At 38.1% G+C, this 15,713-nt stretch overlaps 2 protein-coding genes across 3 annotated transcripts in view; one reads left to right on the forward strand and one right to left on the reverse strand.

Moving 5' to 3' along the window:
- Positions 1-6,339, forward strand: part of caln2 (calneuron 2) — a 34,181-nt gene extending 27,842 nt beyond the window's left edge. For both annotated transcript variants that reach the window (XM_042499456.2, XM_088088551.1), the window contains exon 6: positions 1,714-6,339. In XM_042499456.2, the coding sequence (XP_042355390.1) occupies positions 1,714-1,841 (128 nt within the window). In that variant the 3' untranslated portion in view covers positions 1,842-6,339. The remainder of the gene's footprint in view (positions 1-1,713) is intronic.
- Positions 6,340-10,371: 4,032 nt separating this feature from the next.
- On the reverse strand, positions 10,372-15,573 carry sdf2 (stromal cell-derived factor 2). Its single transcript, XM_042498660.2, has 3 exons — positions 15,341-15,573; positions 13,524-13,720; positions 10,372-11,595 (listed from the first exon to the last, which is right to left on the reverse strand). Exons 1-3 carry the CDS (start codon positions 15,522-15,524, stop codon positions 11,296-11,298), a joined length of 681 nt encoding a protein of 226 aa, XP_042354594.1. The 5' UTR covers positions 15,525-15,573; the 3' UTR covers positions 10,372-11,295.
- Positions 15,574-15,713: the final 140 nt, after the last annotated feature.

The following is a 15,713-nucleotide window of genomic DNA, read 5'->3' on the forward strand; positions in this document are numbered from 1 at the left end:
AGCACTACGAGCTCATTCTCTGTCACTGTATCATCAGGGATACAGAAAGGCACAGACAGATACATCATTAAGAGGAGCTGTTTAATCGAAGTCTCATTATATTTTATGTAACCCATAAAAATAATCAACATATACATAAAATCTTACTATCATTATCACAAGTCATAGCAAAGTTAACTACATAAATGTTGAATAAAACTGATTGCTCAACTTGTCAAGCCATGACAGATGTCTCTGTAAAAAAAAAAACACAAGCTAATTATGATTTATTTCAGTGAAGCTAGTCTAATCAAGTTACTGTAGCAATATGCTAAATATTGCAGCAAATTAATGTATCCTTAAGAAAAGTGTGTTTGTTTTCTTTTTGTTTATTTATTTGTTTTTCAGATTATCTATAGACAAGCCCTTACGAGAAATCTTGACAGTAATGATAAAGATAAATTACTATTTGGGGAAAAAAAAGCTGAATGCATTAACATGAGCAGCGAGGAAACACCTATACACTAACACTAGGTCAGCAATGTACATGACCGAAAATATTGTCTTGTTAGCTATAACTCTACCTCAAAACATCGAAAGATATCTTCATTCTAATATTATTAGCTTTCCTGTAATAATTTGTTGTTTTATTCGTCATTTGCCAGTTGTAAAACCTCCAAAGGCACTTGTGAGTGCACACCTCAGTGAGTGTGTTTACACACTGTACAGAAATGGTTCTGTCTCTTAAAACCCCATTCTGCCAAAGACAAAATGCCCCCCAAAAAATAACATGGCCAATAGCCTAACCCCTTGCCATGCCACACAAATCCGCAGTTATTTGTACCGTCCCAGAGTATGATAGTCTCCCTGCCACTACACGCAGACCACTAAGCTTTCACATTAGATGTGTTTTTGCGTACCCGCTCACTTGCCTCATCATCTGTTTGTTTATGTTGTTGCTACAGTGTAAAGGGACGCCAAGATCACAAGATCCAAACCCATACAACGGAGCTGAGTTCTGCATTATGCCTGCTATTGTTAATATTCTGGAGACTGTGTCAAAAATGACCCTCTTTCCTGCCTTCCTACTTTATCACCCATGGCCGTACTGATCAGAAGATGAGATCAGCGTGTGCTGCGCACAGATGCAGATTTTGGGGGAAACCGCATTGAGAAATACCTTTTAAACTCCACTTGTCGACTGCTATTCACGTTAAACAGCAGTCCACTTCGGTATTTTGGTACAGTTGGTTTTCAGGACCACATTTTCCAAGTAGAGTTGAGCACCGACCAACACACTGTTCCTGGTTACGATAAACAGTGTTCCCACTAATCAAACAATCTGGACTTTGGGGTTGATTGTACTGGGATGCACTGATCCCTAAAAGACTCCTCAATCTCTGCAAGAAATCAGAGATTCCTGTTCCTTTAAATACACATTTTCTATTTATTTTATTACATATTTATTTACTTGTTTATTTATTTTTATTCATTAGATTGAAATCAATAGGTCTTTAGATATACATAGTTATTTTTCCATGTATTTTGGTCTTTGCTGTTGCACTGCTGTAGGCTGGGATGACAGCATTTCATCATGGTTATGTATGCAGATGCATTAACTAATGAATTAACTAATCACCATCACAGGAGAGGCACGAACTTGGGTCAGAGAATTACATTAGAAGCTATACTCTTGCCTCATATGTTTTTTCTCTTTTCTGTCACTCCTCTCAGTCCATCCTAAGAAGAAGAATCGGCAGACGTGTGTCAGGAAAAGCCTGATCTGCGCCTTCGCTATGGCTTTCATCATCAGTGTCATGCTCATCGCAGCCAATCAGATGCTGCGGAACGGCATGGAGTAACCAATTGCACTGTGAGCATGGGGAGTGGACAGAACAGCCATGACCTCACATCGCAGCCAAAGCAGGACCAGCCACAACCCGAGCACTTCTCTAAACAATCAGTTGAGTTTTTTGAGTTTAATTTGAATTTATAGAAGCAGACAATGTACATGAAATGGAGGGAGATATATTTGTTTTGCATTGAAGATGTCACCATGTAGAGTCACTGGACTTACCGATCACGAGGAACCTGAACTGGAAAAAATATATATGTTTTTCTATAAACAGTGAAAATAAATGGAGGGTTTTATTTCACTGTTTTCAAGACCGAGACCACCCTTTAAACTTGATTTTCTAATTAACGAAAACGTTTATCAGGTGCTTTGAGCCATTCCTAATTTAAAAAACAAATAATGGTTATTATGGACAATTGCATATTTACCCTAGAGAAGTAGCGTTGACTGTGAGTGAATGTGGGCACTGAATGTTGGGCACAGTATTTAGATGCATAGTTAATCCATCACATCCCATATAGTCGTTTAGAAACATCAAACTTTATGTGAAACATCGAAATCCTTGACCCAATCCACTAATGTTGGGACACATGAAGTCTTTCTGCGTATCTACAAGGAGCACAACTTAATACTCAGTGAGGGACCAGGAACAAATCATCACTTTCCTGTTGTCTTTACTATTAAGTCTTAGCATTGACTGATTGATTGACTGATTGATTGGTCACTGAACATTTGTGTAGGTGTGTAAAAGACAGTACATAATGTAAGTTCAGGCTGTCTGAGAGGTGTAAAATGCATGATGAGAGGGATATAAGATAATAGTGATGCGATGGTTTGGTTAACAGTAGGAACGGTCTGAGATAAAATATGATATTTTTAGTAATGTGTTTGTAGAAAATGTTTCACCTCAGCATCTCATTGTAATACTGCCCAACTGTGGTAAATATACACCACACAAAAAGCATGCCAGTATATACACTGCCATATCAAACATCTCTAGCTCCCATGGATTTCTCTGTATATATAGTATTACTTATCTTGTGTAATGTATTATTCCTCGCAACAGCAGAATGTATGAAGGGTAGATATAGTTAGACAAATCAGGGATATACAGCAGAGCTGTGACGTGCTGTCGGTACAGCTGTTTTCTTGGAAAAGGTTGCGTTCTAGTGGTTAAAATGAGAACTGCAGCTTAACGCTTGAACAGCCATGTTTACAAGGTGTTCAGAAGTGAAGAACAACACCGCTGAATTTGAGCTTTGATATGTGTTGTGACAGTTTCACAAGGGCAGTTTGGTCTGTGTTGGTGAGCATTCACTGTTTTTAATGGCAAAAGCGAGATTATTTTCCCCCTTCACAACCAAATGATGTTGTCGCACCAGTGTACAGCTCAGGATCAGATGAGAAACTGAAGGTGACTGCTGCAGTACCTGTCCTGTCTGTGGTCATAGCTATGTTTTATGGCACTACAATTTTATAAAGCTTACTGGGAGGAAAAGTTTGGAAAAGACCTTGTAGGAGTTTACAATCACGTCCAACTTTTTTTTTTTTTTTTTTTAATAATAGAGCCCCCTCGAGGATGAACATCCCAGTGACACCACAGATTCAATTTGAGGATGTTTTTTATGTGGGTGCAGAGCTAGGCGATAAGTCATTGATAATCTACTGTTGGAGTAGTATCATAATCATATGTCCATTTCCTGTGACTGTTTTCTAAAACTCTGTTGTCCAAACAAACGGTCTTAAGCAAATTGACGTTCAGAACTAAGATTACCTGAGATTAAGGTTTTATTTAACACATTTAAAGAAATACTATGCAGGATTTTCTTAGAAAAACAATGTATAGACAATGTGTGACGCACTCTTAGAGAGTGACGGTGTATTTTTTATTTGATTTGATTTTTTTTCTGAGATTCTTCCTTCTGCCTGTATTTTTTTTATTTTTTTCATATTTTCTGTGACCTTATGGGTGTGGACCCCCAGAGCCCCTAGGTGAGGTCAGGGCAGTATAAAAAAATAGCAGTTAGGGGTCAGACCGTAAGCGAGACAGCACTGAAAAAAAGGAAATTCTTGGAGGTCAAACACCAAAAGGATGAATCTGGGGTTGGCTTTTACTTTCTCCTTTGCTTGTGAGCGTGTTTACAACATAGGCTGTATATAAAGATGAACAACAGCATAGCTCCTAAAAGTAAAACCAAAAATTGCCCTCTGGTGGTTGGCTGCAGTATAAGTCATAAACCCCGCCCCCTATCATGCCACTTAATCGGACATGGGCGTAACTAAAAACTCAAACTACACATCAAATAATTTTTTGTTATTTTTGGGTAATAGTCTAGTTATCACGATGATGTTTGTTCAAGTATTTGTTTTTCTGATGAGTTTGCTTTTTATTAGTTATTTGATGTTTGATGGTCGATTGGTCAGACAGGTGTGTGGCCAGGAACTTGATATCGGGGAAATTGCTACTGCGCAAACTGACTCCAAATGATGTCTCCAGGGCAAGATGGCTGAGGCCTTATCCCCGATATTTTGGCTTCAGTTTTGTACAGAGGGATTAAGAAGAGATGCTTTTTTCCATCTTTATACATGGTAACCATCAATCCTGCATAGTATACCTTTAAAGAATTGGTCGAACACAGTTCTTTACCATGAACATCATTTTATATTATTTTATTTATGGTTATTATGTGATATTTAAAGATATAATAAGTATATTTTGATAAATATTGTTTCATCAATCATTATTGAAGGAATTGCCCAGCCCAATGTTCATGGATGGATTACTGAACAGGCCTACCAGGCACAGGGCTGGGGGCCGAAATGTCAGGCCCCCCCTGGCCTTCATCTGCAAAATGTCACTTATTTTAATTTGTATCAACTTGGAAAAGACTCAAAACGACCACAAAAATACCAATAAACTGCAAAGAGAGACAAAGTAACTACAAAAACAGGCAAAACAACCCCACAGACACACAAAATAACCAAAAGAACCACAAAATGATCTAAAAAAGACACAAAATAACCACATACAATTGACCACAAAGAAACACAAAACCCCAAAGAGATGCATAATGGCTATAAAGGGACACAAAATAATGAATGAACAACAACAAAAAAAAGAGGCAAAACCACTACAAAGTCTGTGTCTTCCTCCTGTGTAGGAGAGGTGGTGGGGCCTTTCGTATATCTGTGTCCAGGGGTCTGTTGTCTCATAATCCACCCATGCCTGTGTTGATACCATCTTTGAAACACACCTGTTGGTGTTCATTACTACTCAATGTTATATGCCATAAAAAGATGCGTTGATTCCTAAATTGCACGGTGCTCCCCTTGGACTTTATTGGATCTTGATATGGTTTGTTCTCGTTCCTACCTTGAAGCGATCATTTGGTCTCTTGTCAGATGAAAACTAAATCTTTCAATCAAACTAACGTGCAGCCATGTGAGTTTAAAATAAAAAGGGGGAGGGCTTTCTTTTTAAATAAAAAAATAGCTTTGTAAAATCAAGTATCACAGCAAAAATGTATTATACTGTAAATCAGTACGCATGTTGTTGTTTAGATTTTCGTGTCTCTGAAAGACAGGGAAATCCATTTAATCTTTCTTTGTGGTGGCACAGCCTTGGTCTAAATGTAGGTATGTATGTACTACTGTCACATATTTGACTCTCCAGTTTATACTGTAATAGCCATTTTTTCTAGTTTCTACCAGCTATTAATCAAATCAGAGTGCAGGAGAGGGCATTTTCATAAATATGCAAATACAAGGTCACACCATCAACATCCTCATCATCATCTCTGTTTCGCGTCATCTAGGGTAGAGTCTGTAGGCCTCACTGTGGACGGTTCAAATGGACACTGACTACGATATATTGTGTGTTTTAGTCACATTAGGTTTTTCTGGAATGTTTTCACTGCCTCATAGTCCTGTATAAACTGCTGTATAATGTATGCTACACTTATCCTCGTGAGTCAGTTTATGTCTTTGATATTCTCAGCACATTGACATTTGACCAACGGACCATGTTTTCACCTGTCTATTAGTGTCATGGTCCTTTTGAAACCAGCATAGACCACTTTATCTTTACAATTCTCAAATATATGTGCCATTCAGACATCCTTGCATGGCTATGTAAGGGGAACTCGTTTGAAAGACCTTTTATCAACACTTTTGAAGTTTACATTACTATACTGTACATCTGTAACAAGACGGAATCAGTTCATGATTTTCATGTTTTTGAAAGTTGCTTTTGAGATTTGTTTTTACCAAAACATGTTTTTACCTTGTAGATTGTATAGAGATAAAAACTAAACACAGATATGTAATACAACCTTGGCATGCTGCTTAGAAAAGGGGAAAGAAAACAGCAATAGTCGCCAACTGAATGGATATTTAAAAATGCAAATAACAAGTTTAATCTGTTTAATCTAAAAAAAATAATATATCCATATATGTTTATGCAATAAAACCTTGTTTTGATAGAAAATGTAATGCATCTGTGTTTACTTGTGAAAGATGTTTGTGATTCTAAGATCATTCAAATTTTGCCTTAACACCATGTAGCATGTATAACATGTAGGCTATAATAATGACCAAAAAATATTACTCAGTGACATAAAAACATTCTGAAAGAGACAGCTCTCCCGAAAATCAGTTCTACATATTTTCCCTCCTACCTGTAATGCTATTTATCAGTCTAGACTGTTTTGGTGTGAATTGCCAAATGTTGGAGATATCGGCCATGGAGATGCCTGCCTTCTCTCCAGTGTAATGGAACTAGCTGACACTCAGCTTGTGATGCTCAAAATGCAGAAAGAAAAAAACATTTGAAAGACTCAACAGCAAAAATAAATAATAAAAATGTAATGGGGAACGTCATAATTTACCTTGTTTGCAGTTTGAGCTGTCCTGTCAGCAGTTTTTCATGCGTTTCTACTATGGTGGTCTATAATTTTTTTTTTCCGTTGAAAGACTGCGAGTGGTAACTGAAAAAAAGGGCAGCATCAGTGAGCTAGCTATCATCACAGCTCAGCCAAGGAGGCCATTCATGTTTACGTCTCGCACTGACACGTGTGAGCTTCTTGCCCATGTGTAGATGTATACTTCCTTCCATGGATGCATTTGGAAGGTGTAAAGAAAATAGTTCCTACACGAAACTGCTAACAAGATGTCTGTGGATTATATTGAGTAATTGAGTACTCTGGAACAGACATTGCTGTTGAGTTTGTCAATTTTTTTTTTTTTATTGTTTGTTTTGGGCACTCTGGGCACCACAGACCCAGTGCCATCTAGTTCCATTATAATGGAGAAAAGGCAGACATCTCTACAGCAGATATCTCCAACACTCACACCAAAACAATCTAGACTGATAAATAGCACTACAGGTAAGAAGACAAAATTGTATTTTGGTTGGGTTGAATTGTCCCTCTAAATAAGGCAAATAAATAACATACCTTTTGGCTCTCAATAAGCTGGTGAGCAGAAACATTTTAACTGTACTGTTCATGATAGTAAAACTCAGTATAAAGTAGGCCTGTTACTTTACTTGTCACTTGTTGTCATCCTCGCTGTGTCATTTGAAATACTAACCCTAAAAATAGGATGACAACAAAGCGTGTATTTCACTGAGCGCCTTTACTGCGGTTTTTCCATGCAGGTGGCAGAGCGTGCATAAAGGAGCTGTGAGTCAGAAGAGCAGCCTCTTCAAGTGCAGAAAGCTCACTGCTCTGACATCACCTCCACACAATACATGCAGGTCATGCAACACTACAAACACAACTGACTGACCTTGGCGGGTGTGACTGACGTGCACACAAAGGTTGACAGTGAGATCTGCATCTTAAATCTTTATTTGGCTGGATGCCGCACGTGATGGCTGGAAGTTAACTCGCACGTTTGTCAACGTGTCAGAAAGGAGAGTCCCGTGGATCAGTGCTGGCATCCGCACTCACTCTAAATCATGATAATTAGAGAGCATAGGTTAAACACAAGGGAGAATAGCCTCATAGCAGATGCAAACCCCATTAACCGCCAGATAATGAACCAAAACATGCCATTAAGTGGACAAACAAGGCTTTATGCGAAATGTAATGGCCCAGGCAGACATTAACAGCGTGCCAATCCTAAACTCTAGTTTCATCTTTGTGGGTAAAGTTAAATAGCTTGACTTTATTAAGTGATTCCAGCTTACTTAATTACTTCATTAATGAGGTTTCATCTTCAATAGTAAAATTAAAGAGTTGGACTTCAAGTGATTCCAGTTTACTTAATTACTGTATGAACAATCATGTAAAGGGACACATGTAAAAAGAAACAATAAATGATCTGCTTATACTGTTATTCACTGCTTTTAACTCGTTGTTAATGTTGGTAATTTGTGAATGCAGCATGAGGAGAGTCATTGGTGACGAGCGTAGGTACTGGAACTTTATAAAATTAACTCTTTTAAACCTGAGAAAATTGACTTTATTTATTTCCAAATATGGAAAGGAAGCAACTTAACAAGAAATGACCCCAAAATTAGCAAGAAATTAAAATGGGGGAAAAAAGAAAATAAACTGAAATTAGGGAGAAAAAAAGAACAAAAAACAGGAAATGACCTGACAAAAAAGTGCTGAAAAACCCATAATTAATTATAATAAATATACAAACATTTTTCTGTGGTCTAATTTTAAATATGTAATTAGAAATAAATATTTATTTTTTTATTTTCATTTATTTATTTATTTATTTATTTTAAATTATTATTTTTTTAAAAAATAAAAAATAAAAATAAAAAAAGAAATAAAGATTTCCTGATATATTTACCTGGTTATTTGATCATTTTCCAGTGACTCTTTCTCTTCTCTTTTAAAGCTACCCCTGACGACATGAAAGCTAAGCAATGTACTGCTGTAGACTGAGGACGGCAGCAAATTGTATTTTAGCTCCCTAAAAAAAGTCTAACCTGATAAGATCTATAAAAGTATGTGTATGCTATGTTTAGAGAATTTTCATTGCTTTACCTTTGGCATGATTTCAGGTTCTTGTGTTGTGTTGTGTTGTGTTGTTGTATGGACTTTGTTTTGGGGTTCTCTGTTTGTGTTCCATGTTTCTTGTTTTCCTTGTTTCTAGTTACTCTTGTTCTGTTTCTTGTTTTATTTTGTATTTATCAGTCCTTATGTGTCATGTCTGGTTTTCAGAATCGGGTTTTATCAGAATACTTACCAAGTACATTTACATATACAAGGAATTTGACCTGGTGCAAAACACTTCCTGTCTTTGTGTTTCCCTGATTAGTTTCACCTGTCTTCTATCAGTCTCTTTTGTCCTCCCTTGTTAGAGTCTTCCCTGCACGCCTGTTCTGTTTTAGTCTCGTTTGCTTCACCCTTGTGTTCCCCGCCACACCTTCATTTGTTAGCCAATCCGTGCGTTTCTCTCCCGTTGCCTGTGTCCACTACCTCAGTTGTGTGTCCTTATCTTGATTAGTGCTCTCCTGTGTATATACCTGTGTGTTTTCGTTGGTTCTTTGTCAGTTCGTCTGTTAACCGTGATGTTACCTTCCCTGAGAGCCTCTGTGTTTCCTCATGTCTTCACCTGAGTTTTTATGTTATCCCAAATTGTTTCAGTTTGGCTTCTGATTCCCATTTTATTTGTACTTTGTGTTTTTTGGTAACCTGTTTGTATTTTGTACTTTTAAAAAAAAATTGAACAGCATTTAAGTTTGCTTTTTGTTTGGTTACCTGGCTGCTTGTTTTCTGTTCTGCATTTTGGTCCTCCAACGTCACCTTTGACAACCTTGCTGTCAAACAACCCATTTCAACATGAAAGCCATGAACGGCTTTATTTCAACATTTATGCTGTCATCAAACCCACCAGACTCCATTGAGAAAAAAAGTCATTTTGGGTCACTGAACACGTGAGCTGCTGCATCAATCACTTAGTTTGTTTGCGCTATTGTTACTTTGTTACTTGTTACTTTGGTGAATCAGAACTAATCCCTTTAAACACCAAAGTCACAAATAATGCAGCTTCAGGTCAGCACTTTCTATGTTCAGCATTGAATCACTTCTTTCAATTCAGACGTTATATCACAGTTTTTCACGGTGGAGTCTGGCTCTGAAAAAAGCGAAATGACGGCTTCAGGAGCCCACTGGAAATTACTGTCTGATGGAAAGGTAAAGCAGTGAAAATATTCCAAATATAGCCTACATTTAAACTGACTTTTTTAGGTGGGGCTTTTTTTAAGTGGCTAAAATAAATTTTATTGATGATCCCTCCACAGCAGCACATTGCTTAGCTTCTGTGTCAGACTCCAGCCTGCTTCTCCAACCTGGCAGCGTGGCGAGTGACATCTACTGTATGTAATACACTGACTACACTACTAGGTATCAGTATCACTTTATTAGTACTGATATTGCATATTTTTAAACTATACCCAGCCCTGCTGGTGTCATCAGTGATCACGCAGAAAGGACCACCTGTCAAGTCACAAGATCATCTTAACTGTAATCGAAACCAGATGAATAAGTAAAAAAAAAATCAAATAGTCACACTGATACTGTTATGCATATAAATCACTTTAATATGAGGTATTCATTGCATGTTCGATGAACCTCTGAAATGAAGAGTTGATCTAACACAAAAGCATGAACCTAAAACACTGTATTTTCTTGCAGCACTCGGACGCTGATCAAACAATTAACAGCATCCACTTTAATAATGTACAAAAAAATAAAACCACACACAAAACTGCTTGTTCTCTGGTGTCAGTTGGTGCTAGATCATTTATACTGAATCTGACTTAAAGGGGGAAAAATACCCTGGTAACACTGCTTATCCGTTGAGACGTATATGGCTTACAAATACCAGAACAACACAATGAAATTCTGACGTTTTCAAAAGTTTAAAAGGCTCCACAATGTAAACACCTACTACATTTAAAAAAAGGATAAAGGCACAAGTGTAACAATTTTTTTAAGTCCAACAAAATACGAGACTCACTCATTAACTTAAATCTGATCTGAAAACCTGTGCTGCTTCTGTGTTGTGATGTTACTGCTGATGTTAATTATTTAACAATAACAGCGGAGAGGATGTAAAGCATCACAGACTGCGATTAGATTAGTTGTGGCACATTAATACAGCATCTTTAATACCTTTATGTCTACTTGTACCCATTAAGGCAAACAATAACGCTATTTTAAATGTTGTTAGCTCTCTGTGTGTAGCTGCTGGATCTTTGAGGATTCAAGTAGTGTTTCCTAAAACACGATAAATGTGAGAGGTTGGATTGATAAGGTGAAGCACCCTGATCCATGACAGACTTTGGCACAGTCTTCTCAGAAGATGACAGTCAAAAGGTGACGAGAAAGAAAAGGGAGACCGGAGGTTGCTGGTACAGGCGTAATTAGGGACAGAGGTAGGACACTGATGGTAGACAGAGAGGAAAATGAGAGGTGACAGAAGTGGAGAAGAAAAGTTCAGAACTCGGTGTGCTGGTGACTGTAGTCCCGGCTGCCCGCCGGGTTCTCGCTGGGTTTCATAAAGATGCCCTCCATGACCTTCCACAGGCTGTGCTGGCTGGGGCTCGACATGGCGTGAACCTCGCTCTGACCGTGAATCGGCCGTCCGTACTGCTCCCCTGTCACTGACAGCAGCGCATCAGTGGCCCTGTGACGGAAGCGGACAGCCTCCTCTCGCTTCCACACAGATCCCCCACACTGAACCGTCCACTCGTCCAGGTGGTCTCCTTCCCCTTCATCGCCAAATGCACTCACCTCCTGTGGACAGGTGAGAAAGAGTTTAAAGGACAAGGAATAGCGGAGAGGATAAGTTAGCTTGCTTTTGTTCAGGCCTTATGGGTCCATTTTACAATCCCGTTAATCTTTAATCTTCAGAAATAAATATCTGTGTTTGTGTTTAATCTTTTACCTCGCTTCTGTCCTTTACATTTTCCCTGCTGCTAAACTGGATTCACCCGCTGTCTTCATTTTTTGCATGAAAGTTATTTGTGCAATAACACTCACAGACTATTTACAAAGCTAGATATCCAAACACAGTGATCATTACAGCATGTTTGGTTTAGTTAATACTTGCTGGCTTCTTATTGGCTCTTGTACACCCTTTAATCTCCACTGAAGGTTGTGCTGGATCTGCTCCATTTTAGTGCGCCGTTGCGCTGTTTAATATTTTGGCGAGAGCTGGGAAAGCTGTTTAAATGGAGCGTAATCTGTCAGCCAGTGGCAGAGACCACGTAACTGTCAGCTGAAAAAACATACAACAATGTCGTCCTACAAGACAAAAGCAATGCTAGCTGTCCTAGTTAACAGTTGCCTACATGGACAGTGATGTTCACAACATGATTTTATTTAAGCCTGAGCGGCATCATCAGTTCTCTGTCTTATCGATGTCTTTTGACGTGTTTGTGTTTGTATGGGCCATGTGGTCACTGTGACATTAACGCAGCTCTTGCCGCTGAAATTTAGCGGCGGATCCGTTGATCTACCAGCTACAATAACAGTCAAATGGTGTGCAGACTCCTCCTACGTGGCGCACCACGCGCCGGCGTGTTTATGGTCCTGACCCACTGATATCACTGTTACTAATGTATCAGACTTGTTGATTAGATGAGGGAGGCCACACAGGCTATGATGCATATTGCACTGTCACTGTGGGTTATGCCCATAACATATAAACTCTAGCACAGTGTTACTTGCAACAAAAAAAAATCTATTTAATTTCAGTACCTAGAACTTTAACAAGCAACAAGACTGTTTACCCAGTGAAGGTCAAGTTACTCACACATCCCAATAAATATATAAAAATATAAATACATCTATATACTTTTTTTTTTTTGCAAGTTAGACAGTATGTGCAAGTTGTTTGCAAATTGTGTCCTACTTCACCTTCTCCTTCATACCTGGTTGGAGATAGATGTGCAAAGTACTATTTTATCCTTCATTATGTACATAATCTTCTGTTGTGGTATGTGTAATTTTATATCACCGTAGTGATTAAAAAAATATAAACATGATTAGGTGCATGATCTGGAAATGTGGTTGAGATTCCAGATGAAATAACCAGTTAAGAATGTCTATTTTCTGCCTATGCCGATCTGTTAAAAAACGTCATCACACTGATGCAACGATGCAAAAGCGCCATAAAGCTGACCTGTCTATTGATTTACAACATTGTCCACAATCATGTAATACACTGAGGGATGTTTCAGGAATAGCTACCTTGGTATAAACAGTACAACGTGCCTGACAGCTGACAAATTTCTATAATCACACTGTACACATCTTCCAACCCTGTTACACTTTGGCTAGACAGTGTTTTCACACTTCCTCAGTATTGGAGAGGTTTTTGCTGACCCGAGGCTGTTTTCCAACAGATTTCCTGAAGTGCAAAAGCTGCTGTCAACTCAGGTTCGCCTCAAAGTGTTGGTCTAGGTTTCACTAAATGTGAGTATCAGCCTCTGGGTATTTTACATCTCTGTCTGCATATTAGTAATATTACCACAATTAATCTCTCAGTGGCTTTTACTTGGCAGGGTTGAAGTGATTTATCAGACATTTCACAGAATTCACAAAATCTGGAAATGTCAAAACCATCTTTAAGGCATTAAAGTCCTTTCACAATGCAGGTAGAGATGTGAATAATCAATCAAACCTCTCCTCTTCCCCCGTGTACCTCTCGCAGCACCCACCTGGTTAGAGGACAGCGGGGAGGCAAAGTAGTGGCTGTGCAGGTTACGGCCTGTGTTGACATGTGTTAGACGGATCGTCTGGCCGCACTTAACCGGGGTGCCCCGATGGCACAAGGCGTCGCTTGTCCCACGGACGCTCCAGTAGCTGTTACTGTCTTCTACTGCAGTCACTCCTGTTACAGACTGCTGCCCGCTACCTGTCTCACACACACAGAAGCACACACAGTGAGCGGAGGACTGTTACAAAGACACTCACAGTGAACATACCGGGAGACTGTGAGCAATTAAAGAACAAATTTGGCTAAAAAAGCAAATTTGATTAATGAAGTTTTGGACTGTTGGCCAATATTACTACATTTGTTCATGAAGGTCTGTAAAAACACTGACAGAGTGGAAGTGATGATTGTTGAATTGGGTTTGACTTTGAACTCAGGAAATCATGTGGGCAAACAGCCATTGGCTTGAGCCATTGGACAACAACTGTGTATTCGCCTTGAATTTAAGTTATTACAGGTAACTAAATCTTAACTAAAATCTAAAACTAGGTGTGGAAAAAAATGTATTCAACTGAGATAATAACACAAAATAGACTTAAGACAAATACAACCAACTGAAACAACACTTTGTATTTAAAAAGCTTACTAAAATAAAATAAAACCACACAGAAAAGTGGTTTAGTTTTAGTCTTTGTCAGATTGGTCAAAGTTGTCAACACAGCAAGTGTGAGGAAGCATTGGTGCATATCTTCATTGTGACTGGGATGTTTACTTGACTGTGAGTCAATTGCCTTCACACAGTTTTGTGTTGTAATAACACCCCTTCCAACCTTTTAAACCATTTCATGCCTGAGAAAACTGGCTTGATTTCTTTCAAAAACATCAGAAGAAGGCAAAAAAAGAAATGACCCAACACCTGATGACCTCAAAAAAGTGCTTAAAATACTCTAACAATTTTACATTAAATATGTTATCAGGATTTTATAAATGACCTTTCCCTAGCTTTTTTTCCCTAAACATTTTTTCCTAGCTTCTTAAGAAAACATTTAAATCTGTCCATTTCTTACAATTTGTGACGCATTTATTATCAAGTTTCTCATTGTTTTTTTTATCACGTTTTTTAAATAAATCAAACAATTTTGCTCAGGGTTTAAAGGTTTAAATACTTGTGAAAGGAGTCTTAAAGCAGCATAAGAAAACTGATGTCAATCCAAGTTTTATAGGGTTGAATCTTATCCCGACAAATACTCCCATAATAACAATAATAATAATAATAATAATAATAAATAGTGAAAGGAATAAAAACTAAAATGGAACTAAACATTTTTAAACAATAAGACACTCCGGAAACTAAATGAAACTAAACTAAGTTGAAAACAAAACTAAAAACAAAAAAGAAAAATATAACACTGTAATACCTCTGCCTCGAGCGTTTTTAGATTCAAACTTAAATGCTCTAATTTGAGGTTAACTATTTTGTTTGAATATTTAGCTGGTTTAAAGAAAATGGTGTCGTAAATCGTTACATTTATGTTTTTCCCATTTACTGTCTTAATCTTACCATCATTTGTGTAAATGTTTGCCTTGTATTTATTAACTAAAGGACGTTTTGTGTCACCAATCTTATACATGTGGCACTGTTAGACTGTGAGCACAATGGAGTCAACATTAACTATATGTCAAACTGACACTGTCAACCTTTGAGCATAGAAACCAGTCATTTACAGGTTTCTTTCAATCACACCATCTCCATTATAGAGGTAAGTATTGGTAAAATATTGTAATTAATGCGTAATAATCGTTCAATGACAGAAAACTCACCGGACCCGTAGCGTACGTCGTGCGAGTGTAGTCTCACATTGTGCTTTATATTTAACAGTTTAAGGACGGATCCACATGTCACAAAACTCAGCTCCGTACCGACTGACAGTCCGAATATACAGGAAAACAACAATAAAAGGGCTGGTAAATAGTGAGAAAGAAGAGCACCTTCTAAGTTACCCATTCCTACCAAATCCTGAGCCGATACCTCTCTTAGATTTGTATCATTTTTCGCTACGTCACTAAAGAGGTACCGTACGCCAGGCGGAAGCTCGGGAAACAGCGCCCCTAGCTGAGCGGAGTGGTACTGCAAATATCTCATCGGGGTTTGGGTTTGTTTTGTGTTTATTTAGCGTCACTGTGAGATATTTTG

This window comes from Plectropomus leopardus, chromosome 15 (genome assembly GCF_026936395.1).
Source record: "Plectropomus leopardus strain MGB_pleo_1.0 chromosome 15, ASM2693639v1, whole genome shotgun sequence".
Taxonomy (NCBI): domain Eukaryota; kingdom Metazoa; phylum Chordata; class Actinopteri; order Perciformes; family Serranidae; genus Plectropomus; species Plectropomus leopardus.

Coding starts and splice junctions, on each gene's coding strand:
- sdf2 (XM_042498660.2), bottom strand. CDS start 15,524: ATGGGTAACTTAGAAGGTGCTCTTCTTTCTCACTATTTACCAGCCCTT. Junction 13,721..15,340: donor CGACGTACGCTACGGGTCCG/GTGAGTTTTCTG, acceptor TGTGTGAGACAG/GTAGCGGGCAGCAGTCTGTA. Junction 11,596..13,523: donor CCCCGCTGTCCTCTAACCAG/GTGGGTGCTGCG, acceptor ACCTGTCCACAG/GAGGTGAGTGCATTTGGCGA.